This window comes from Capra hircus, chromosome 9, assembly GCF_001704415.2.
Source record: "Capra hircus breed San Clemente chromosome 9, ASM170441v1, whole genome shotgun sequence".
NCBI classification, from domain to species: Eukaryota; Metazoa; Chordata; class Mammalia; order Artiodactyla; family Bovidae; genus Capra; species Capra hircus.
This window is the reverse complement of record NC_030816.1, coordinates 66,807,569-66,833,767: the sequence shown is the minus strand read 5'-3', so window position 1 is coordinate 66,833,767 and position 26,199 is coordinate 66,807,569. Positions and strand designations below refer to the sequence as shown.

General features: G+C 39.6%; 1 protein-coding gene across 6 annotated transcripts in view; it reads right to left on the bottom strand.

Annotated features, from left to right (window-relative positions):
• Nucleotides 1-22,145, bottom strand: part of ADGRG6 (adhesion G protein-coupled receptor G6) — a 152,849-nt gene extending 130,704 nt beyond the window's left edge. For 5 of the 6 annotated variants that reach the window (XM_018053276.1, XM_018053278.1, XM_018053277.1 and 2 more), the window contains exons 1-2: nucleotides 22,033-22,145; nucleotides 14,007-14,107 (exon numbers count right to left, since the gene is read on the bottom strand). In XM_018053276.1, coding sequence (XP_017908765.1) covers nucleotides 14,007-14,107; nucleotides 22,033-22,034 — 103 coding nt within the window. In that variant the 5' untranslated portion in view covers nucleotides 22,035-22,145. Of the gene's footprint in view, nucleotides 1-14,006; nucleotides 14,108-21,603; nucleotides 21,704-22,032 lie in introns of those variants that run through there. The other variant, XM_005684856.3, reaches the window with a different exon arrangement.

The window sequence follows — 26,199 nt, the reverse complement described above, 5'->3', positions numbered from 1 at the left end:
CCACATGAGGAAGCATTTAACACAGGTCTTAAGATTGGGAAGCACCTTACATGTAGCAAAAAGGAGAAAGGAGTTTTAGACTGAGGAAATAGTGTAAGGAGGACTTAGAGGCAGGAAGATATATGAAATATCAGAGAAAAATATGTTCTCCAATTTATCTATTTCTTAGATTATGAATAAGGAACCTTGGAAATAGCTTAGAAAATACTAGTTAAGAATACATGGTGAAGGATCTCAAATGTTAATCCATAAAGGCAGTAATTAACTCAGCAACCAAAAGTTCTTCAAGGTTCCTGAGCAAATAACCTTCCTTCCTGCTGGTTCCTGCCAGCCTCAATAAAAGATCCTGGGTGTTACAACTAAGAACTCCATGTTCTTAGTTTACAGGAAATGTTTACACGAAAGTGGTTTGTTACTAGCTTACAGATGAAAACAGGCAACAACAGCACCAGTTTTTCTATTATTACAAAAGTTGAGGTAAGAAACCATCAGGCTCTACATAAGAATGAAGAGCATGGACTTCCCTGGTGATCCAGAGGTTAAGAATCTGCCTTACAGTGCAGGGATTGCAGGTTCGATTCCTGATCAGGGGACTAAGATCCCACATGCCATGGGGCTACTGACCCCATGTGCCACAACTAGAGAGCAGCCTGTCAGCCACAATGAAAGATCCTGCGTGCGACAACTAAGAACCAACACAGCCAATAATTAATTAATTTTAAAAAAAAAAACCTTAGGAGGAAAAATAATGAAAAGCATTCAAAAAACCAAAGCGATACAAGAGATGCCCCCTGATTTAGCAATAGATTAGACTTTACAGGGGGGTTCCCTGATAGCTCAGTTGGTAAAGAATCGGCCTGCAATGCAGGAGACCCCGGTTCGATTCCTGGTTCGGGAAGATCCCCTGGAGAAGGGATAGGCTACCCACTCCAAGATTCTTGGGCTTCTCTTGTGGCTCAGCTGGTAAAGAATCCACGTGCAATGGGGGAGACCTGGGTTCAATCCCTGGGTTGGGAAGATTCCTTGGAGAAGGGAAAGGCTACCCACTCCAGTATTCTGGCCTGGAGAATTCCATGGACTCTATAGTCCATGGGGTCACAAAAAGTTGGACACAACTGAGCAACTTCCACTTCACTTCATTTGGGTTTTATAGAAGTGTTGCTAAAGAAGAGTCAAAGATATCATTGACATTTTGATTCTGGAAGGAAGAAACATTACAGTAGTGACATTGAAACCAGGAAAAAGCAGCTCAGATTGAAGAATACCTTAGGCTGCAGCCTAGAGATCCACCAGAGGCTCTCTTAGCCAACCTGCACTTAACCGATGCCTCAGGTTAACCTACTTCGATGACTTTCTCTGTAAAACACTGAATGATACAGCAAGTTGAATATTCAAAGCTAATGACCCTCTGGATAGCTGTTCCCATTAGTTGAGTTGTGCTTATTAGATGATAGTTGTTACTATTTTTTGCCAGTTATATTTCATATTCTAGTTATGAAATTTACTATATTTAACATGACTCAATAAATATACAAAAGTAAAAGGATATATAAGCCTATGAAAACTTGGTCGAATCATTAGAAAGATTTTGAATAAAGGTAAATAAAAATAGCTGCTTAATAATGACTAAATGATAAAACTCAAAAATAAGGATTTTGTGCTCAGATCACTTCATAAGCAATCTCTCTTCACTCTAAAGGAGTCAAAATTAAAAATCACTGTGCTGTATGTAAACTATATCTCAATAAAACTGGAAGAAAAAAAATCAATGATGACACTTCATGGGCATGATTTACTCAAGAGACAGCACTCTCCAATTAACAAATCAATCCTCAAAGAAAAGAACTTTGCTGTGTATCAAATGATTGGCAAATAAACACAAGCTTACATTAAGTTCAGATAAAGCTTTAGCCATAATGAAGGGACTCCTGCTTTAGCCATAATGAAGTAACAAGTATTGGACTTCCCCTCCCAGCATACAAACATGTAAGTGGGCAAAATACATGAAAAAAATGTTTTCAGACATTGGATAACTGACAGAACAAACCTCTGATGCTTAATAGAAAGAGATTCAGGAAGTATAAACCCCATATTTCTGTCTGAGAGCACTTTCTGAGCAATTGCACAGGTAACTAATTAGAGAGTGGTGGCTTCACAGCATAGAAGAGCCATAAAACTTCCCCTACTCTGTCATCAGGTAGGCTTGATTTCAAAGTACCACCAGTGTCTTCACAATATATGGAGTTTTGTTTTTTTTTTTAAGAAAAATAAAACGCTGCCCTATCCAATGGGCACAATTAAATTATAACTCTAGCACAGGTCCCACTTACTAAAACATCAGCTAAATCAGCTTAATTGTAAACTTCTCTGAAACTCAGAAATGAGATCAGACTTTAAGACGTTAAAGTTGAGCTTCATCTTTTTTTAACACTTACTGAAGTTTAAAATGATGCCATTTTCCCCCTTTGGATTTCCTCAAATTATCCACCCAATGCATTCTCTCTTTCAGAAGATGTCTTTGTATAATCTGTGCATCATCTGGGATCTTAAATTAGCAGTTGATGATTATTCGTTCCATTATTTTGATTCCATCAATGGCTACATTCTCATTACACCCTTCCTAGGCAAATAGTGACTTCCATCCAGGGACACAGTCATAGCAGGTGCATCTTCTGAAATGAGACTGCCTTGACTGATGCTTTCAACCCACTATTTACCCATGAAAACCTCTCAAGTCAGGAACCAGAGCAGAACAAATAACCCCTCAGAAAGTATTCACCAGGTGCTGAGTCTACTCTAGGCTGGAATTTTTAAGTGTTTGTAATTTACTTTCTGGTTCGTGCTTTATATTTGCTGAGCAATCAACTTTACAAAAAGATTTGTGGAGTTTTTACAAATACCATGTGTTTGTGAAACTAGTACAAATCCCTTTATAGTAAATGATAAATAGTTCTGTTAAGATACAACAAAATGAACAGAAAGAAAAATATGAAAAAAGAAAAATAACACTATAACTAATGGAGTGAATGTTCTCGAGGCATCCTTTTTTCTCTCATTTTTATTGAGTAACAAGCCAATAATATCAATAAATCTCCATTAAGGTATTGGTTAAGAAGCAAAATCTGATATATAATTATATACTGATCATTGTACGTATTTTTATTAAATGAAGGAAAAACTCACAGAAAAGATCTGCCAGGTAAAGACACAGTAAGTCCAACTTTTGAATACAGAGGTTAAAGGAGGGTGAAATGAAAGCTTACACTGAACCTAGGTGAGGTTTCATCCTTTGCAGAAATGTCTACAGAGATAAAAGAGTATTTGTAAGTACTGAAAATATCTGAATAAGCATATCTAATTCATAAATAATAAACCTAAATAATCCTTTCCTGCTAGCCAAACAAAACAGAACAAAAGCCAGCAAATCAACAAAAAGGCTGTATTTTAGAAAGCTATTATTTAATTCTTTATATAGCTAATAAAATCCTGACAGTTTTGGATGTATCAGAGGTCTACTTATTGTGTCTTAGAACTATTCTGGCTTTCCAGGTAACTCAGTGGTGACGAATCACCTGCCAATGCAGGAGACTCAAGTTTGATCTTTGCGTTGGATAGATCCCCTGGAAAAGGAAATGGCAACCCACTCCAGGATGCTTGCCTGGGAAATCCAATGGACAGAGGAGCTTGGCAGGCTACCGTCCATACCGTCAAAAGGATAAGACACGACTTAGCGACTCAACAGCGGCAGCAGAACTATTACTAATAATTTTTCCAATTAGCTGAGACTTCTTTTTGAGGTATAATTGACACACGTTAAAAATGCATAGATTTTAAGTATGCTGTTCAATCAGGTTTGAGGATGTATACCCCTATGTAACTACATTCCAACCAAAATTTGGAACATTTCCATCAACCCAATGTATCCTGAGGTGTCTCCTTCCAGTCGGTTGCTCCCTGGAACTCAATCATCCAGTGTAACCACTTTCAACCGCCTTCTGCCTGATTTTGCCAGAAACAGAATCTAAAAAATCAGGCACACATGTTTCACTACATGTAATAACTGTCTCCTCCTACCTAGAGTCCGCGAGGAATAAAGCTCCAGTACACACACTGAGAAGGTATTTCTGAGTATAAAAGAACGTCTTTGCAAAATTTTAGTTCAGAGTCAGCATTTAACTCATGTTACTGATGGATCAAAGTACTCAAAGTCAACTTAGCAGTGTCAGTGATATCAAACAAACTTTTCATTCTCATCATTAGCTTAGATGCATCAAAAAAATCACTGATACCATGGTATGTGCAGCTCAAGTTTTAATGAAATCCAAAGTAAATTTATATATTTTTAAATGTACTTTTCAAAGGCAGTTTTCTCTTCAGCAACACAGGATTCATTTGTGTTGTTAACCTGAAATAGCCCAATAGATTGTATTGATGACTAGGATTATTAAGATATAAAATATTCAGATGGTACTATGGTCTTACTTTGGAAAAAATTAAAAGTTACCCTTTAATAATAGGGGGAAAAAGTTCAATTTGATGATTAGACTCCAAATCTGATTTTAGTTTCCAGATGAATAACAAAACTGGTTTAGTTTCTATATTCTGCCCTAAGAGCTAAAAGACTCCTTGGTAATATAGCTGGTAAACAATCCACCTGCAATATAGGAGATCCTGGTTCAATTTCTGGGTCAGCTTGATTCCTGGGTTGGGAAGATCCCCTGAAGAAGGGATAGGCTACCCACTCCAGTATTCTTGGCTGCCCTGTAGCTTGGCTGGTAAAGAATTCGCCTGCAATGCAGGAGACCTGGCTTCGATCCTTGGGTTGGGAAGATCCCCTGGAGAAGGGAACGGCTACCCACTCCAGTATTCTGGCCTGGAGAATTCCATGGACTGTATATATATAGTAAATATTATATAATTTTATGAAATATCCCCCCCTTAAACAGCTGCTCTTCCATAAAGGTAAAAAGGTTGAAGCCCTGAACATCTCAAAGGACTCTTGAGAGTCCCTTGGACTGCAAGGAGATCAAACCAGTCAATCCTAAAGGAAATCAACACTGAATAGTCATCAGAAGGACTGATGCTAAAGCTGAAACTCCAATACTTTGGCCACCTGATGTGCAAAAAGAGCAGTAACATCAGCTTCTAGGAAGTCAGAGGAACCTAAAGGAACAATTTAAAGAATATGAAAAACATGCAAAGCAGTATATTCTAAAAGCTGAATATAAGCCATTTCACCCTGTGACATAATTTCAACCTAAAACAGACTTTCTTTGAAGAAAGTGTTTTTTTGTCCATTTAATAACAAAAACATTATTGCATTATCCACCTCCTTGAAAAGAAAAATTTTTAATAAAAAACCCTCTGGAGAAGTTCAGACTAACTCAGGAGATCTTTAGAGAAGATAACATAATTGTTTACATACACATACAGCTAGATACCTGTCAATGTGTCTCTAAAGCAGAATGATCTATTTTTAAGTGTGAGGAAGTAATAAATCCAAAATGTAGTCTTTTAAGATTTTCAGAAATAAAAGGAATGATGAATGGGAATGAAAACTGAAAAGAACAAAAATGTGAGGGGCATGTGGGAAATTTTTGTTTGCTTTGTAAAGAAAAGACTAGAACTGACGCAGGACAAGGGGGAACAGCTGAAAACAATTTTAAGCAAATAATAACTTTCACTATTCTCAACAAAAGTAGATTATTTTTTTAAGAGTGTACATTTTAATAGCAGTGAGTTTGCCACTAAAGAAATGTATTTCCATAACAAGTTTAGCCCTTGGCACAAGTGAAAATAAATTCTCTGGTAATTTTTCTCATTTGGAGGCTCAAGTAATTATTATACAATTTATTAAATATCCCCCCTTAAATAGCTGGTCTTCCATAAAGATAGAAAGATTGAACCCCTGAACATCTCAAAGGACTCTTGAGACTCCCTTGGACTGCAAGGAGATCAAACCAGTCAATCCTAAAGGAAATCAACACTGAATAGTCATCAGAAGGACTGATGCTGAAGCTGAAACTCCAATACTTTGGCCACTTGATGTGAAGGGCCGACTCACTGGAAAAGCCCCTGATGCTGGAAGAGATTGAGGGCAGGAGGAGAAGGGTGACAGCGATGAGATGGTTGGATGGCATCACCAACTCAACGGACATGAAAGTGAAGTGAAGTCATTCAGTCGTGTCCGACTCTTTGCTACCCCGTGGACTGTAGCCCACCAGGCTCCTCTGTCCATGGGATTCTCCAGGCAAGAATACTGGAGTGGGGTGCCATTGCCTTCTCCAGGCGATCTTCCCAACCCAGGGATCGAACCCAGGTCTCCTGCATTGCAGGCAGATGCTTTAACCTCTGAGCCACAACGGACATGAGTTTAAGGAAATACCAGGAGATAGTGAAGGACAGGGAAGTCTGGTGTGCTGCAGTCCATGGGGTCGCAAAGAGTCAGACCCAACTGAGCATGTACTCTCTCTCTCACACACACACACACACACACACACACACACACACACACACACACAGTAGGGCAAGCACTTGATCACTTGATGGCATTATAAAGCTAGAGAGCTATGAAATTACATAAAGTAAGGACTGTGGACTCTATCCTGTGCGTGACACGAATCTTCGGGGAACTTCAGTAGGGTGGTGGCATGACTCCAACTGTGAAACCTGGATGCAAGGGGACGATCAGGAGCTCACACAATATTGCTGGTGGAGATGAGAGCCCCAGTCATTAAAAAGTTAACGGAGGCATTTCCAACCTAGATTCAGCAACTGTTGATCACAACGAAATATGAGTTTGAGCAAGAAAGAGAAGGCATCAAGTGTGTCTAAAATTTTATTAATATCTCCAGCTTTTTGATAACTCTATGAATGAAGTTCACTAAGGAGGAAAGGAAGGCTGCCATTTCTGAAGTAAAATGACATTATAGAGAAAAAGCATAAACTACAGGTTCAATAAACCAAAGACAATTCTACTACTGAGTTACCCGTCATCTAGGGAAGTTCTTACCCTCTGCTCCTCAGGCATACCTTGCCAGTTACACGTATCTTACTGAACTACAACTGACAGTGACCTGGCTATCCCCTGATTGAGTTGGAATCCCTCATTCAGTTCTGATAGCACTTTTCCTCCAGCTACATCCTCCACCATCTGGCCTTCCCATTACATGTCTAATTTAAGTCTTTATTCTCTTCTGCCGAGATCCTTATCCTAGAAACAGGAAGTACTGATCGTCTCATAAAATCACTTTCAGTGCACTTGTGGGTTCGTCCTTGACCTTTTTTCTGCCTACATCATCCTTCTCCATTTCTATATTAACTTTCTATCTTCTTGCTTTCAGTTAAGGTCAGAGATGATACTCAGTAGGGATGAACTACTCCCACAGCTGCATCAGATTTTACAGCCAGCCCTCCAACCTGATTACAGGGCAAGTTCTTCAAATGGTGAATGACAAAGCCATACCATTTTGTAAATATTTTTTCATCACCTTTGATACAAGCTGCAGTTTTAACACTACCTCCCGTGTGCAAACTTTTCTGAGATCTCTTCTGTTATCCCTTGATATCAGAGTCACAATTGTATTAGACCACATATCACAGTGCTTCCTGTTTGTCTCATATCAGTCTCCCCAACAACACTAAAACTCCATGATTTAGTTTTGCATAGCCAGGACTTTGATAAGAGTCTGATACATATCTGATACACACACACAGTACTCAAAAATTATGGAATTATGATAACATAGCCCTTAGAGTTTAAATGCATTTAAAAGGAGCAATAGTACACCCGTGGCGGATTCATGTTGATGTATGGCAAAACCAATACAGTATTGTAAAGTAAAATAAAGTAAAATTAAATAAATAAATAAATAAAAGGAACAATACAATTACACGTTCTCTGTAACTCCTTTAAGTACTATAATGCGCTCACAAATGTCTAATGTACTTTAATAATATTGGGGGAGGGAAAGGTTCTGATTAAGCAAACCAAACTTTTAGATTTGCTAGGCTCACTCTTTCCTCCCCTGCTACTCCACCCTGTAAAACATACTTACTCAGTAAGTCTAGAATAAGCTTTTTTTCCCCTCTCTTTTTGGTTCCTTTCCATTTTGTTCTTTTCCACATTCTTTACTTACTAAATTCTATTATATTGCAATCTTAGAAAGAAGAGTACCAAAAAGCACATATTCTACTTGTTGAAAATAAAAGAAAAATTCCATAAAAAATTATTCATTTGAAAGTAGCAGAAAATTTTGTACCTGCCAAAGCCTACAGTTCCAAAATTTATCTTAGCTGAGAAAGTTACCTTCCTAATCTCTCACTGTGTATAAAATTTACCTACTAAAATTGAAAGAAAATACACACAGACGAACCTTTTGAGGTAACTATTAAAACGATGTGTATAAAAAAAAAAAAAAAAGACCCTCTCTGTAGCAAAATGGATCGACCTAGAGATTATCTTACTAAGTGAAGTAGATCAGATAGAGAAAGACAAATACCATATGATATTACTTATACATGGGACCTAAGAGGATGAGATGGTTGGATGGCATCACCAACTCAATGGACATGAGTTTGAACAAACTCTGGGAGATGATGAAGGACAGGGAAGCCTGGCACGCTGCAATTCATGGGATCGCAAAGTCAGATATGATTTAGCAAGTGAATAACAAAAAGCAGTTCTGATGAACTTACTTACAAAACAGAGACAGATTCACAAACACGGAAAACAAATTTATGGCTACCAAAGTGGGGTATGAAAGATGAAAAAAAAATAAAAGACTATACACACACACTCACTCTGTGATTAAACTGGAGACTGAGGAGGCCACCATGGTTTTTAGTACAAAATCCTCTTCAATATTAAGATTCCTTCCTTCTTCATCGCCAGTGATGGCAATTTCAAAGGACAGCTGGTTTTATCTTTTGGCAACCGATTACTAAAAGCCATTTGGTACTTGAAACATCAACACAAAAGTATTCAGACTAAGTCTGTTATCACTTCCAAATGACCACTCTATCCAAAGGCCACCATTCACTATTCCAAAGTAAATGTACCATTTAAGTCATTTTTTTAAAAAATTCAGTAAGACTTTCCCGCTTTCAAAAAGACCAAGTTGTTACACCAAAGCAACACTGTGGTGGCTGACTCGAAGGACATGAGTCCACAGCTGCAGCCCAGCCTCAGAGAAGCCTCACATAACACAGTGGAGACAGAGATGCTCTGAAACATTCCTCAGATTACTAGAGACTCATCACCGGCCTGATCTGCCTGATCTACAAACTGTTTACCAACTGTCTCTAAAGGATGACAGCCAAGCCTGGAGACAAACGTGATGTGACCAGTGAAGGGGAGGACTCTGTACAGTACCCTCCCCTTCCTAATGCTTAATTCCTAAGTGGTGTCAGTGTCACTGGAGGCCCGTCACACCACTTAGTCACTTAATATTGTCACCGTGGTGATGATGAGTCACCCTCATCCCACGTTTATGTAAGTGACTTTATGACCCCAGTGTAAGATTTCATATTTACCTACATCAAATTCAGATCATTTCACAGGAGTATGAGGGAAATTATCTACAGGGACGATGCATCAAAGAGACTTCTGTATACAAGTTTCTGAGGTTTGCTTATTCAGTCACACTGGCTCTTCTAAACTGAAGTGTAGAATGGGAACACAGCTTTAGCTGAAAGCCTCAGACGGTAATTTGGAACATTTTGACTCTGACTGAAGGAAAAAACCCACAAACATTTATCATCATATAATTTTCTGTTAGTCACTTAAGCATTACTCTGGCTCTTTCTTCACTTGATAAGAACAGTTTATACAAGTAGATCGTTATTTCTGACCTTCAAGATATACTTATTTAGTAGTTAATGCAAAGATACTGGAGTGGGTTGCCATTTCCTTCTTCAGTGAATTAATGACATATTCATACTAAAATGGCTAGGGAAAAAAAAAAAAACTAGGAGATTTATAAAAAGATTATTTTTCTATGCATTGGAAAGCCTGTTGAGCAAATACAGTTCAGTTCAGTTCAGTCGCTCAGTTGTGTCCAACTCTTTGCGACCCTGTGAATCGCAGCACGCCAAACATGTATAAAAGATGTCTAACACTCCATCACAGATTGCAGTGTAACTGACAGAATAATGGCCCATTCTATGATCATGAGAAAAATGAACATACAAACAAATCCAAAAAAAGAACAAGATTTCTTTAGCTCAATCATCTGCCTTCCAGAACCGTGCAGTGCTCTGGGCTAGAAAGTACACAATTCAGGTCAGACTGTGCTTTCAGAAACATTTCCCCTTTTAGCTGTTGCCCTATCGTACATATCAGCATAACACTGAGTTTTGAAATAATCTGCTGATGTCATCGATTTTCAGGAGTGAAGGGAGGCTCCTCCCTCAGCGCTCGTGACTAAGGCTATCTGTGTGGAAACAGCCTCCTGGTTGCTAAGGAATTCATTGGCTCTTGGCTGTTTGTTTCCCACTCTGTTTGAAGCCATAACCTTCTGTCTGCTTGAGATATCATCATTCATCTTCAGAGCTGTAGTGTGTCACGCTACATAAAAAGAGGTTCTTATTTGAAACACCATTTGGAGATTCTTATCAAGCGAAGGAACAGCTAGAGTAACGGTCATGATTAAAAGAAGAGTGTAATATTCATACATGTCAACAGTCTCTCTGGCCAATATTTTAATGCGTTTTTTTAACACCAAAGAATTTCATCAAGAATTTTTGTTTCCCCATATTACTAAAATAATACATGGTCACTCTAAGAAGGTAAACAATTTGTAGTTGTATGAAGTTCCATCGCTTTCCTGCTTCTCACTCCTACCCTAATATAATGCATTTTATGCCCCTGTAGTAATCCATTTTAAAACCTGATGTGTATCATTCCATGTTTTATCCCAGAAGACAGAGCCACCATGTTAGCGCATGCCTTTTACCCGAACTTTGACAATACTGGATGTTATCAGCTTTCTAAATATTGTCAAGCTAGTGCATAAAAAACAATCACATTTTGTAATTTGTACTTCTGTGGGGCCAGTTTAAATATTCAAAGATCATACTGCTGCAGTTCTTCTTAAAAATTATATTCATCAGCTGTCAAAAGAAGAGGCGTTCTTTTTCTTTATTACTTTTTAAAATCCTGAAGGGTATAAAGTTTGTATGCTATTTGCTTTGTAAATGTCCACAAAACTACAAATGTTAACTTGCCTAGAAGACTCAACGTTGTAGTTCTATGTTATGAGGTAAAGTGTGGATATTATCAGAATCAAACTATAGGATCCTAATTTTTAATCATCCGAACTAAGTGTCAATCTTAACAATCAAGAGGTTTTGCCAACCCTCCAATCCAGCTACAGCAGTCAAATTAACAAAACATTAACAAGCAGAAGAGTAACCAAAATCGACAGATTATCACTAAAGGTAAAATGAGAGTGACCACAAGGCTTCTTTGAATTGGGGCATAAGCAGGCTTATCTGAGATGGTAATAATTAAGACCTGAGTATCAAGAAAGAACCAAGATTAGGGAGAAAAGGGTACTGAGAGAGCACAGTCAAGGAATAGAAAGAAAACATGTCTAAAAGACAGTGACTTTAGGAGAGAATAGCAGGAAGTAGGAGGTATTGGGAAAGATTGAAGGCAGGAGGAGAAAGGGATGACAGAGGATGAGATGGTTGGATAGCATCACTGACTTGATGTACATGAGTTTGAGCACGCTCCGGGAGTTGGTGATGGACAGGGAAGCCTGGTGTGCTGCAGTCCATGGGGTCGCAAAGAGTCGGTCACGACTGAGCAACTGAACTGAATTGGGGATGTACTGGAATGCATGACAGTGAAGCAGATTTGGGAATAGGAGGTAGGAATCAAGAATCTTGTTCACACATGTGAAGTTTGAGGCCTATTATACATCCAAGTGTCTGAGGACAGGCAATCCAAGAGGTAACTCCAGGGTCCAGAAAGGGGCTCTGGCCAAAGATAAGTATTCGGGAGATACTGGCATCAAGATGCCACTTAAAACCACTGGATTCAATGAGATCATCCAGGGGTCATCCATAGAAGTGAAAAAAGTCAGAATTCCTATACAGAGACAAAAATCACAGTTAAGCACCAGATGGTCTTTAAAAATATAGCGATATTACACCATGATTTAAAGATAGGACTCTGAAAATTATATATATTGATAGTAAAGCTTTAATATGCATTATTTTCATGAACCCTCTACTGAGTTAAGGCAAAAATTTTATATAAAAATGCCAGTAATAGCCCCTAAAGTACTTCTGTAAGTTCAGCTATTCATGTGGAAGGCGGCGGCATTTTAAGTGAGTCATGTGTAAGACATATAGATACAAAATATGTGGCTTCATGAGTAAACACAGGTAACTATCTGTCACAAAGCCTTAGGTGATACACACACCATGTGGAGTAATAAGAGAAATTCCTTCAAAAGATTTCTTGTGTCAGACAGTAACTTGAAAATACATTTAAATACTCTGATTCCCATACCCTTGAGAATGAGAGCCTCCTGAAATTTTACATCCCAGGTGCTCCCCCTGCCCCACCCTGGTCTCAGCTCAGCTGACCTTATTTGTTTAGTCTAAAAACATGGGTTTCATGTAATTTATTCACACGATAAAAATAATGAATGTGCACATATCAATCAACACACTGACATCTAAAATAAAAAGTCCCAATTTAATTTTTGAAGAAACCTTGAAAATTTGCAAATGCCATGACCTAACAAAATGAAAGTAAATAGACCTCAACTAATTTTAATCTCCTAATTCATCTTACATCATGTAATTGACTCTTGGAGAAGCACTTTTGAAAGTCAAGAAATAGTTCAACTATACATGATAAAACCCAACATATATACAATTTTCAGATCTCTTTACAAGTGTGCTTCTTCTTTCTGATAATGAAAGAAAAAAATAGACTTCTAATGAAATTGAAACAAATATACCAAAAAAACCACTCAAAGTTCAGTTATGTTTTGAAGCCATTAAACATTAAGTACCAGGGATTTTCCAACTAAGTAGCTGAAACTCTTAAAATACTTGATAGCTTGGGAAAAAAGTATTTATATATTAAATACTCCAGTTGAATATCTTGATCTAAGAATAAGCAATTTTAGCAATCTATTTCCATGATTTGTTACATGTATTATTTATAATAACATACAGGTATTTATAAATATGGAACATATGAAATCTTGAGTAAATTCCAAGTAATCAGTATATAAGACTTCATGAGTAATGATTTCATTCTAAATGAAAATATAATAAACTGAATAAATATAGCTGTAAAAAGAAAGCAAAACAAAACAGGCACAAGAGAAATTCAGTTTGCTCAAGCAACAAAATCAGGTAATTTTTAAAGATCATTAACATTCCTCAGGTTCCTACTGGCTCATTCACGTAACTAGCTGTTTATAGAAAATTTGGCTTTCAATAACAGCTAAAAAGGCCTTGTTGCAAAGTTGAGAAAAAAACTGTACTCATTTCAAACATTAAATATCTTCATTCCAAAAGTACCGTAATTAAAATAAACTTCATCACATCATTTTAAGGCGACTACTTCATGGTCTAAAAACTTAATTCCAAATTCCTATCTCATACATGGCAACAAAATCAGAACAATAACAAAGTCTCTACTTTTCGTTAAGAACAGAATGAAAACTTGAAAACAGAGAGTTAAGTGCTGTATATTTATTCAGTCATAGGAAAAGCTAGCACACTTTTAATGTCAGGTATGTAGCTATCTTATCATTCAAAATGGGCTCGATGAATAAACGAAACTAAAAGAGATGTAGCGAAGATCAAGGAAAATAAAACAATGATCAAAGTAATAGAATTCACACATAATTCAGGTGGAATGAGAGGCCCCTAAAGCCTGTAAGGACAGAAAAAGTCAACAAATAAAAGGCATACTTACACTGAAGGCAATGTCATCATTATTAAATACAGAATTTGAAAGGAAAAGTCTTACTTACCTGAGAGAGGAGCATATACAAGACACAAAGCAAATAAGAACAAAAGAGAACTTGGCTTCCATTTCCAATGACAGCTCCACATTCGGTCTGAGTGAAACATCCTGCCATGAAAAAAAGCAACAATCAGGACACTCAGGCTTAGTAAAGCATTGTCAGAAAACGTTGTAGGTTTCTAGCAGGGACTGAAAAAGAACCTTTTCCCGCCTTGCTTCCAAATAAGAAAAGAAACCTTGAAGATACTAAACTAAGGATTCCCCTTTAAGCTAATTAGGTAAAAGAAAAAACCCATGCATTTTATTTGCTACTTGATGACAACTTCCTTATCAGAGGTATATAATAGATGATTCTTGCAAAAAGAGGGGAAGTATTCTGATAATTCAAGGGAAAAAATCACTTATTAAAAAAAAACAATTCTAGCATCAATCTTTAGCATCATCAGTCACATGCCCATCTGAGTACCAAGAGGATGCTTTTATCAACCTCTTCTATAATCTCCCAGAAATTTAACCTCTAAGGAAATGTTTTCATTTTATAATATCTGCTGCTTTACAAGTGGAAATATTAAAATCAAAGCGCCCAAACTTTCTTCTTTCCTCTAAAATTAAGTACTGAAGCTTAACTTAATTAGTACTAATGTCAGTTCTAAAATTATATATATTAATAGTTATTAATGTTTGTAAATGGCTAGTAAATACCAAGTATTGAAGAAACTAAGAAATGACATTAAATGGAGGGGTGGTGCTTTGAAGACCCTCAACCGTCTGTACAATAGTCTTACCTCTAAACTCAAAATTATGCTTAATGATTTAGATGGGAACATCCATATTATCTTGGCTGAAGACAGTGGCATGCTACCTTCCATTGACGTAGCCCTATCAAAAGAGGCAGACCACAGAAGGGGGCAGTGGGTGTGAAAGGCAGTCACAGAAAGGAACCATGAATGAACTGGTGAGCAGGAGAGTCATGAAGCAGGAAGAAAGTCGAGTGGCAGAAAGAAACCTCCAGATCTTAAAATCCGCAGAGTTATTTTCATTGTAAGTGATAATTGAGAATCATTTTATTTCTAAAAGAGGAGCAACTAAAACAATGCTTTGGAGTCACAATAAAATACTTCTTTACTTGAAGGTTGCTTATCTGGAAAAAATGTACAATAAATAGAAAACCAGAAAGTGGTAACAGAAATACTTGAATAATAAAAGTCAGACATTAAACTGATTCTTGCACTTGTCTCAAGCCTGCCCTTCTAACTTATCTGAGAGACTGCTAAGTAGAGACTACTTAAGTAGCAAAGAGAATAAGCTCTGGAGTCAGACAGACCTGAGTTTGCTACTGATGAACTAGGTAATCCTTGGAAAATTGACTTGACCACCTTGTTCCTCCTAGTTTTCACCTGTAAAATAGGAACATCAATACAATCTAGTCCATGGTGCTGGTGGATGATTAAATCAAATCATGTCTTTTAAGAAATGTGTCTAACATTCAGCAAGTGCTCAGTGTTGTTGTTGTTGTTTAGTCACTAAGACGTGTCCGACTCTTTTGTGACCCCCTGGACTGTAGCCCAGCAGGCTCCTCTGTCCATGGGATTTCCAAGGCAAGAATACCGGAGTGGGTAGCCATTCCCTTCTCCAGGGGATCTTCCCAGCCCAGGGATCAAACCTGGGTCTCCTACACTGGCAGGCAGATTCTTTACTGCTGAGCCACCAGGGAAGCCCAAGTGTTCAATAATATTAGCTATTTTTATTGTTACTATCATCCTGAGCATTCTAATACAAAGGTGGTTATTCTGTCAACAGTGAAGTAAGAAAAAAAAGGACTTTACCAGGAACAGACAATAGGATCAATATTATAAACCAATACCAATCTATTAACTTTGTAGCTATTTCTCGGATCTACTTGGAACAGAGATGAAATAGACTATTCAAGTATGCCGTGAAAGAAGATATTTAAAATAGTATCTGATTTTGTTCATGTTATTTTATATTCACCAAACTAGAATCCCCAGCATCACACAGCTCTTAGCAGAAACCAACTCTACACAAGAAAAAGGCTACATAGTACTTTTGCACAACATTGTAAATCAACTGTACCAATAAAAATTTTAAAATATTAATTTAAAAAGTATTTTCGAATGGTAGGTATATTTTCAAATACATCCATCCAAAATATTTGAAATTAAAAGCAGTGTTACTGCTTACATGAGAAGCAAGATGTTCTAGTGAGTCATTCGCCGTGCTCAGTTGCTCAGTTGTGTCCAACTCTTTGTGACCCCCTAGTCTATAGTCCGTCAGCTTCCTCTGTCCATGGGGATTTCCAGGCAAGAATGCTGGAGTGGGCTGCCAATTCCTTTTCCAGGGGATCTTTGCAACCCAGGGATCCAACCCAGGTCTCTTGCATCTCCTGCATTGGCAGGTGGATTCTTTACCAGTGTGCCACTTGGGAAATTCCAGTGAGTCATTAATAATAACAAAATGATAATGGCTGAGAACTCTGGAATAGCACAGAGTTACATCCTGGTACCTCTATCTACCGTGTGTTTTGAGGGGGCAAGTACTTTAAATTCTGAACCTATTTTCTCTTCTGTAAATAGAATGTTACAGAAAGAACTAGATTAACATTACATAGAACTTAACGAGGGTTTTGAAAAGGGTGGCCAGTAAACCTTTGTTGCATGGAAAGTTCACTTATTTGGAAGAAGGGCCCATTTCCCATTGATGCTGGATTTATGAGATGTTTCCCATTCATGCTGAGCGTGGAAGACTGTACTTCCGAGACCAAAGAACAATCATATATTAAAAGAAATATAGAGCTGGAAGGCAGAGATAAAGCCTAACCTCCTCGTTTTATGGAGGAGGAACTGAGGCCCAGAGAAACAAACAGGCAAACCAATGAAGCCTGGATGGTAGGCTCATGGACATTAACAGAAGGAATATTAGCCCAGGAGAACTGAAGCTTCTCAATCTTTGTGGCACATGACAATCTTCCTTTATCAGCATCAGGGCACTATTAGTGAATATGCCCTTCTCTTATGTTCCCATGTCTTCCAAACAATACTCAGGGAATGACGCTCATTAGTTTGGTGACACTCAATTTCATGGTGTCCATTTCACGTGCTCATGCAACTTTCTTTTGCTATAAAAGGTGCTGACACTTAGGAGTTCCATATCCTCTCCTGAAGCTATTTTACAAAAGCTGCCTACAATCCTATTAGACAAGAGCTGCAAATGGCAACCAAGAGCTTAATGCACTCCAGTTCTCAGGACTCCATCATGTTGTACAGCAAAGGAACCCAGGACAGGGCAAGCACTTGTAACCAACATAAACCATATGACACGCCAACTTTCATCCACTTAACTGTTTACTGAAGAACAGAAACAAATAAATTAAGAATAGAACAGAGGCAGGAAAGCACTGTCTGTCTTCTCAAGGGATCACTTAGCAAAGACACATCCCTGGGATTTAAACAACTTTCTCACAAGAATGGAAAATCCTGAACAGGGTTACTAAGGTTCTAAACAGGAACTACAAAAAACACAGTATAATTTTGTGTCACTCCAGCTGTGGTCTCAGCGTTCTATTGAAAAGAACAGGAATACTTTTTAAGTAAAAGAGAGTCACAGACTTCTATAACCTGAAAAGAACCCAAAAGTTATGGAACAAAACCCATCATTTCACAAATGAAAAAACTATGATGTTTAAGCTACTTGCCCAAGATCACATAATCAGTGATAGCAAAATCAAAAAGACCTCCTGGGTCACCTGGCTTCCAACCCAATGGTCCTTTTTGAGAACCAAGCTAACTTTATTGGAAACTCACTCTTCAAAGTATATAGACTGCAAGATGCAACATACTTAAATCTTGCATCAGAAAGTTTTAGAACTCAACCCTTTTATAGGAATATGGATACCATTTAATCCAAACGCATTACTGAAATAATCTAAAAAACCTGCCCCGTGTTCTGTGATGACCTAGACGGGTGGAATGGGGTGGAGGGGTGAGGGAGGGTCAAGAGGAGGGGATATATGAATACTTATTGTTGATTTACATTGTTGTAAGGCAGAAACCAACACCACATTGTAAAGCAATTATCCTCCAATTCAAAATAATTTTTTTTTAAACCTACTGTCTTACATCTCTTTACTCCTACTGACTCCTCTAAAAAAATCACAATTAAAGAGAAAAGAGTGAAGAGATTTTGAAATTGTGGAGAAATTAACATGGCACTAATTTTCTTAATATTAGCAATAGTCAGAATTAACTTCTTTCTCTATATTCCAATTGTATTTCTATGGCAAATCTTTTCAGGAAGGGACATGAGGAGTAGCACAGAGAATGCCTTAATTCTTCCAGAGTAAAAAGCATAGTAATTTGGTTTATTTAAGCCTGCTTATAATTTTGTTTCATCTTCTGGTTAAAGATCATGTTCTTGAGCCTAAATAATGAAGTGCTATTATATTACTTAAAGTAAGTTCTTTTATTAAGTTGGGTTCACTCCTCACTTTAAAAAAGCATCAAGGTTTATAATTCTTGAAATCTGTACAAATCTTGCCCCTTACTTGAGCTATAATATACATAACTGGCTTTACATAGATCAAATTAAGCAATCATGAGAAATACACACACCTTCACACAAACACATGAAACTGGGAAAATCTGAAAAAGAGAGGTGTATTGTATCAGTATCCTGGTTGTGATATTGTACTCTAGTTCTGCAAAATATCAGCATTGGGAGGAACTGGGTGAAGAGTACCTGAGCTATCTCTGTATTACTTTTTAAAACTGCGTGTGAATCAACAAATACTTCAACAAAAATTTCAATTAAATAAATAAACCCTTGAAGCCCCAATAAATGTAAGTTACTTTCAGATGATTCAGGGAAAAAGAGTGTGTGTGTGTGTGTGTGTGTGTGTGTGTGTGTGTGTGTCTGTGTGTGTGTCTACAGACAGTGGAAAGGAGAAGATAAGAAAAATGATAAAACAAATGGGGCAAATATTTACAATAAGTGATTCTGTGTCAAGAGTATACAGCTGTTCTTCATGTTATTTTTACAACTTCTCTGGAGGTTTAAAATTATTTCTAAATAGAGGAAAATACATATGTACAGTTTTACAATGAAGAGTATCAGTGTTTATCTAATGAGCCTCTCATCACTACTGGGTAATATTGCTTTAATCATTGCCAGTTTGATAGAAAACATAATGTCTCATATGGATTTCCTTTATTTGGATTGGCATATTGAATGATTTATATAGTTAATTTTCCATTATAAACGTTTTCTTTTCTAGTGATTTTTTTTTTTTAACCAATTCTATACTAAATATGTTAAGCCTTGGTCATGTTTGTTGTAAATGTTTTCAATACAGCAATACTGAAGTTTTCCTTAAGGCACTCCAAGCAATTCCATCCTGAGTAACGTTAATAAGGGAGAGTAAGATGACACTCAGGTAGTGCACTCAATTTTTATTGGCATTTTTAGTTATGACTGAAATGGCCTTTAAATGTGTATAGCCCCAGTCACTTGCTGTGCTTCTTCACGCCGTCCAACGCAGATAATGTTTTAATGTCATCCAATTAGAAAAGAAGTGGAAAGATGCAATTTTGCCCAAGCATGCCACACACACTGAACAAAGTCTTTTTTTATTTAGTCTAAAGTCCAAATGGACTCTAGAAACTTTTGATCATCGCATTAGAAATGTAAACCCTTGTTAAGACATGGGCAGTCAGAAAAACGGTCAGGTTTAAGGAAGTAGCTGTCAGTTTATTTTTAATATGTAAACTGATTCTCTTTCAGATCATTATTTCCAGAAATCAGAGTGACGTGTCCACTTGGGCAGTAAAACTACAAGCTTCTAATATTTCCCATAAGCCAAGAGACAATAGCCTCATTCACCATTCACACTGGAAAAGCACAATGTCATGTAATTTATATAAGCCATAAATGGAACAGTAGCTTCATGCAGCTTGAGACCAATTAATGCAAGTCTTGCTAAATCTACTAAAATTTAAAATTATGCAGTCATTGCAACTCCAAAGTATATTTGTAAAGTCTCTAATTCCAGAACTTGAGTGTACTAATATACAAACACTATCCACAAGAGTAGGCAGAAACATATTCAAACAATTTGTGTATTTGAATCTATCAAAATTATAAATTTAAATGATAATTACATTTTCAATGAGATAGTAGGAATATTTACCTTGGAAAGGTTGGTATTATTTCTATATATCTTAATATACTGATATCTAAAAAGAATCAGATAATCTTAAACCATTCCATATGAATTATAAACAGAAAAAAAGAAAAAGTTGCAATCTGACAAGAAATGGAAAAACATTCTGTCAAAACAGCTCAATAAAGAAACTTGAATCAGAGTAATAATTTTGTGATTAAATATCCATGCTTTTACTGTATAATGACATTAAGATTTTTAAAATCATATAGAATTCAAATGGACTATATAATTTCATAACCAGGAAATTTTAACATTACTTGATCAGTTTCACATCTTTTAAAACCTGGTATTTATATTTTTTTCATGTATAATGTAGTTTTTCCCCCGTACGGTCCAAATCACCTAGGAAAGCTTATAGAAAGCTAGACAAACATCTGCTATTAAAACTCTTACTATGTATTTTCAGGAAAAACTGAAGCTTAAAACAAACTCACATTCATTCAAAATGTGTTGCCTGTATATAAGAATAAGTCTTATATGAAGCTGTTGGCCACATCCCAAAATAAATTATTTCAGGTTATACCTTGCTGATCCCACTGGGCAAATGAAACTTTCAAACTCACAGGTGTGGAATGACTTCACATGCAGTTTAATAAAAATAAGTGGTTCCTTTCTAATTACACTGCTCACTACCAGGAACAGACCGGCCAAGGGCTAGGTTTCTGGACACTAACCCTTTTTCCTATTTTGAAAATGTGTGCTGGAGGGAGCAAGGCAGAAGGTCCAAGGAATGGAAAAAGACAGGCCTGAGGGGCAGGTTTTTTCCCAGGTATTAAATTGAAAGAGGAAATTTAAGTGGAAATAAGTTAGGCTCCAAAAGTTGGGGGAAGGAGGGTGTTTATCAATTTCTAGAAACTCTTGTATATTAGTCAGTGGAAGGGAGTTAAATGTCTGTCCAGATGTCTGCCCAAGATTAAACAAAACACCAGAGGGAAAATTATATGTTACAAGAAAAAGTAACTTCTGAGTTGGCCACAAAAATAAGCTGGGTCTTTCGAGAACAACCTTCCTTTTTCCATTTTGGCAGGCTAAGCTAAGCGGTGCTGGGGGCCCTTCAGCGGGGTCGCCCTGAGGCACCTCACCACTTGGAGGACAAGTCCATAGAAACAAAACACATCAGGTTTCTCTAAGCGTGTCATCGCCCTACACCCCCGACTCCTGCTTCTACACAAGCCCCTTCAGAGATTCTATCATGTAAAATGGCATCTTCTTTCAGGACTTCGTAATCTGTAAAGTACACGGAGAACCTTTTCTGCACGCTTAAAAAAAAAAAAAAAATCATCCAAACAACCCAAAGATCCAAGAATAAGTTCTACAGTCAAGGGTGACAATGTGTAAAGTCAACATTCTCTCCTCATACTAGTACCTTCCAAGCCCCCAGGTGCTGATCCAGGAGAGCGCCTTCCTGGCAGGGCCCGGCCCCTTGATGGAGCGACCGCGCCTGTGACTTCTTGTTGCATTTGAATCGAAAACGTTTTCCCCATTCTTGAAGCCCTGCCCTTTTTATTATGCTTTACGCCGCCCAAACGTGAGGTTTACCTCTGGCTGCGGGAAAAAAAAAAAAAAGCCAGCCGCATACACATGTCACAGCTCAGCCTGGCAAAACAGCAGCTCACTCCTCGTTGCCTCGGGGGGCGAAGTGAAGACAAACCGGTTTATTCCGTCGGTGCTCAGTGCGGCTAAGTCTTTATAAAGCCGTGGGGTCGGGGACCGGGAGTTAGGGGGCGGGCAGGGGAAGGGGGCACAGGTAAAGGTGTGAAGGAATTCTGAGCCGAAAGTGGGGGTGGGTACTCACATGTTGGCATCACTGCGCTGGCGTCCCCAGGGGCCGCGCGGTCATGCTCCACCACCTTCACCAGGCTCTGCGGCTCCGAGTTCCCCCGATGAAGCCCCTAACCTGGGCCGAGCGCGGTGGCCGGACCCTCCTTTACGCTCTTTCTGGAGAGTTCATCGGGGTTTCCCGTGCAGCTCCGGGGTGGCGCAAGGTGGAAGGTCGTCGCCGCGGAGTTCAAGTGCGGATCGTCGCGGCCAGGGGGCGGGCGGGGCGGCAGGTTCCTCCTTACGGAGAAGTTGGAGGAAAGTTAGGGCGAGAACGTGGAAGCGGCTGGGTCCGCCTTGGAGCCGGTGCTGGGTGCTCGGGGTGCCCCGGGGGCTCCCAGGGTGACTGGGTGGGCGGGTAGGTGGAGGGGTCCGCCGGCGTGCGGCAGCACGTGGTCACCCGCTTTGTGGCTCCAGTCTCCCCCTCTACCCCACCCGCAGGCTCGGGTTGCTCCCGGGACCGGTCCACCCCGCCTGCGCTTCCGGCGCCGAGTGTGCCGGACCAGGGGCTCAGGTGCGGCTGCCCCCGCGGCGTCTGGCCGGGCCCCGCGCGGCCCTGGGGCGGCCCCAGCCTAGCTGATCCGCCGCGGGGGCCGTCCCGGAGGCGCGGCCGCCCCACCCAGGATCCCAGCCCCGGAGGGAAGAGTCTGGCTGCGGGGTGGGAGAGGAACTCCCCGGGCGGGCAGCGAGGGGCGAGCTGCTGGGGCCGGAGTGGGTGGGAGACTGGCTCCCGGCCCAGCTCGGCTGCCCGGCGGGGGAGGGGGCGGGGCAGGCCCAGAGGTCGCCCGAAGCCGGGCGCCGTGAATCCAGGAGACCCTCCCTGCGAGACCTGAGCAGCTCGGAAGGCCCGCGGGGATGGGGGCATCTCCTCCCTGTCCCCGTGGGGTGCAGCCCGAGTGCGCGGAACCCCGCCGCCAAGTTCCCTCGCCATTGCCCCGCTTTCTCCTTGTTTCTTTGCTCTTCTCCTTGCTTTTCTTTCATGTCTTCCCCCTACCCCTCGCTTCTTTTGTTCTTTTTCTAATGATTATCAGGGTGAAGGGTGAGCCGTCTGTCCTCAGCGCGCACCCAGCCACCCCATGCCATCACCAGATCTCTTGGTCTCTGCTGGGAGAGAGGGGGTGAGAGTCCCTCAGCGCGCGCTTCTCCAACCAAGGATGAAGACCAGCCTTAAGAGGAACCTGCGACAGTCGCCCTATTCCTATGCCCAGCACAGAAATACACTACTGCCTTCTCCCACTGATTTGTTGACACCTGTAATTCCATCCTTTTGGCTTAGAATTTTGTCTTCTGTTGAAACATATCTAAGTACTCCTAAGGAGTGGTAACACGGCAAAGCTTTGACATTGCCTTTGGTTTGTATTGTTCAAATCCCTTCTGGAAAGAAGCTAATAGGCAGCAGAAACAGCCTGAGCGATCTGAGAGTGGTTGCAGGGGGGTTAATTGAAAGCGAAAACTGGGCAGGACAAGTGACAAACTGCTTGCTCCACAGTCTGGCCTGGGACCCTCCTTCTTCAGCCCCCTCCTGCTGCTTCACTGGGATTCAGGGATAGGGCTGGACAAGTCATGCTTTCTTTTAAAATCTGCACCACAAAAAAAAAAAAGAAAGAAAGAAAGGATATTAACATGGGACTGACTATTTGTTCACCTAATATTCAGCAGGATTGATTTGCAAATGCAAATCCAGTTACTCAATGGGAAAAGTCCACTGCCTGGCCTCCTATAAAGTAGCTGCCTGGCAAAGGGATCTGGACACACCCCCTTGGAAATGAGAAGGGGAAAAAAAGGACTCACACTAGCAAACACGTTCCCTCACCCTTGAGTACCACCAGTTAATCCATGAAAATACAGGAGGCAAAACCAAATGCCAGTGCTGTGTACGCATCCAGAGCCCAGCATGAAGTGTGAGCATGCACACACAGGCCACAAGCAGAAGTGCCAAAAACTGTACATGACACTGATTGGCTAGTGATACAGACTAGTAGGGGTGGAAAAGAACAGGTAGAACAGGACTTGAACACAGACAGCTATCTGCACAAAGGATGCTGGAACACTGCCACCAAGTCTGGAGGCCTGAAAAATCCAGGGTGTGTTCTTCTTGTGACTTTCATCAGTATTTATTTTGATGAATAAACCATATGACTAATAGGGACATTGAATTGTAGTACTTAAGGGAGGCTAGAGTTCTAGTGTCCAGTCCTCTCATATTACAGATAGGAAAATGAGACCCAGAGATGTGACACCTGCATAAACTAGCTGGCGGTGACCAGGAGCTAGGACCCAGGTCTCCAGACCGAAGTGACCAGGGTCTAGGACCCAGATCTCCAGACCGAAGTGACCAGGGGCTAGGACCCAGGTCTTGCAATTCAAATCAGCCTCTATTACACAAGACTATTCCAAAGAAATTTAAGTTCCATTCATAGAATATTATTAAAGCAAACATATTTATTATTTCACAGTCCTCGGGTTCAGAAATCTGAGGAAAGCTAAGTATAATGTCTCTCATGAGACTGCAACAAAGGTTTTGGCTAAGGCTGTGATCTCATCTGAAGACAAGACTGGGGAGGGATCTGCTTCTAAGTTCATACAGGTACTACTGTAGAACTACTGTTCTACTCATAGAATTCTAAAGCTAAAAGGAACCAGGAAACATGGGCAAAGAAATAAATATAAATACCAAATTTGTCAGAATTCTCCAGAGAAATGGGATGTATATATGTATATAGAGAGATCTAAGAAATTGACTTAACATGACTATGAGGTAGAAGTCCAAAATCCTCAGGGTAGGCCAGCAGGCTGGAGACTCAGGAAAGAGTTGCAGTCAAGTTCAAAGGCAGTCTGCTGATAGAATTCCTTCTTGCAGAAGGTCAGTCTTTCTTCTATTCATGCCTTCAAGTGATTAGATGAGGCTCACACATATTATGGGTGGGAGGCCCACCCACCATGTTCTTTACTAAAAACCCAGTGATTTCAGTGTTGCTGCTGCTAAGTCGCTTCGGTCATGTCCAACTCTGTGTGACCCCATAGAGGGCAGCCCACCAGGGCTGGGATTCTCCAGACAAGAACACTGGAGTGGGTTGCCATTTTCTCCAATGCATGAAAGTGAAAAGTGAAAGTGAAGTCGCTCAGTCGTGTCCGACTCTTCGCGATCCCATGGACTACAGCCTACCAGACTCCTCTGTCCATGGGATTTTCCAGGCAAGAGTACTGGAGTGGGGTGCCATTGCCTTCTCCGATTTCAGTGTTATTATTATTAACTAAAAACCATCTCTGTCACCTTTTGTCTCTGTCATCTTCACAGAGACATCCAGAATAATGTTTGACCAAATATCTGAACACTAAGGCCTAGCCAAGTGGACAGATAAAATTAACCATTACAACAGAAACAAATGTACATATATCTTGAAGATAGGAGTGGCATATTTAATGTGCTGTTATAAGTTAAATGTTCATAAACATATGTATAAATAGTAAGTCAAAGTATTAGTCTTTCAGTCCTATCTAACCCTATGGGGTCCCATGGACTATAGCCCACCAGGCTCCTCTATCCATGGAAGTCTCCAGGCAAGAATACTGGAGTGGGTAGCCATTCCCTTCTCCAGGGGATCTTCCCTATCCTGGGATCAAACCTGGGTCTCCTACACTGCAGGTGGATTCTTTACATCTGAGCCACCAAGGAAGCTGATATTTCTGCACAATTACATGAATCATAGGTAAACTATTTCAAAAAGCCAGTGCTTGTCATTGGTCAGTGCATTGGTAAAATCTGTGTATTTTGATACTTTTATCCTCAAACTAAAGATTTTTTCATTCCTTTGAAAGGGAAATGAAGTGTGCAGAGGTGAGTACATAATCTTATAATGCAATAACCTCGGTTTAAAACTTGGTCCTTTAATTTACCAGCATTATAAACTCTGCCAGCTTACTACGTAAACTGTGTTATGCTGATTATACTTACAATTTTTAACTCTTCAGCAGACTCAGTGAGCTAAAGATACATAGCATCCAGCATATTTCCTGGAATTCGGTAATATTGGTTGACTCTGCCTGCCCCATATATCATCCTAAAATGGAAATTGCCAGGCCACATTCCTCTGCAAACAGGAATCCTCTGACAGCATTCCAGACAAAATGAATATTGAACATC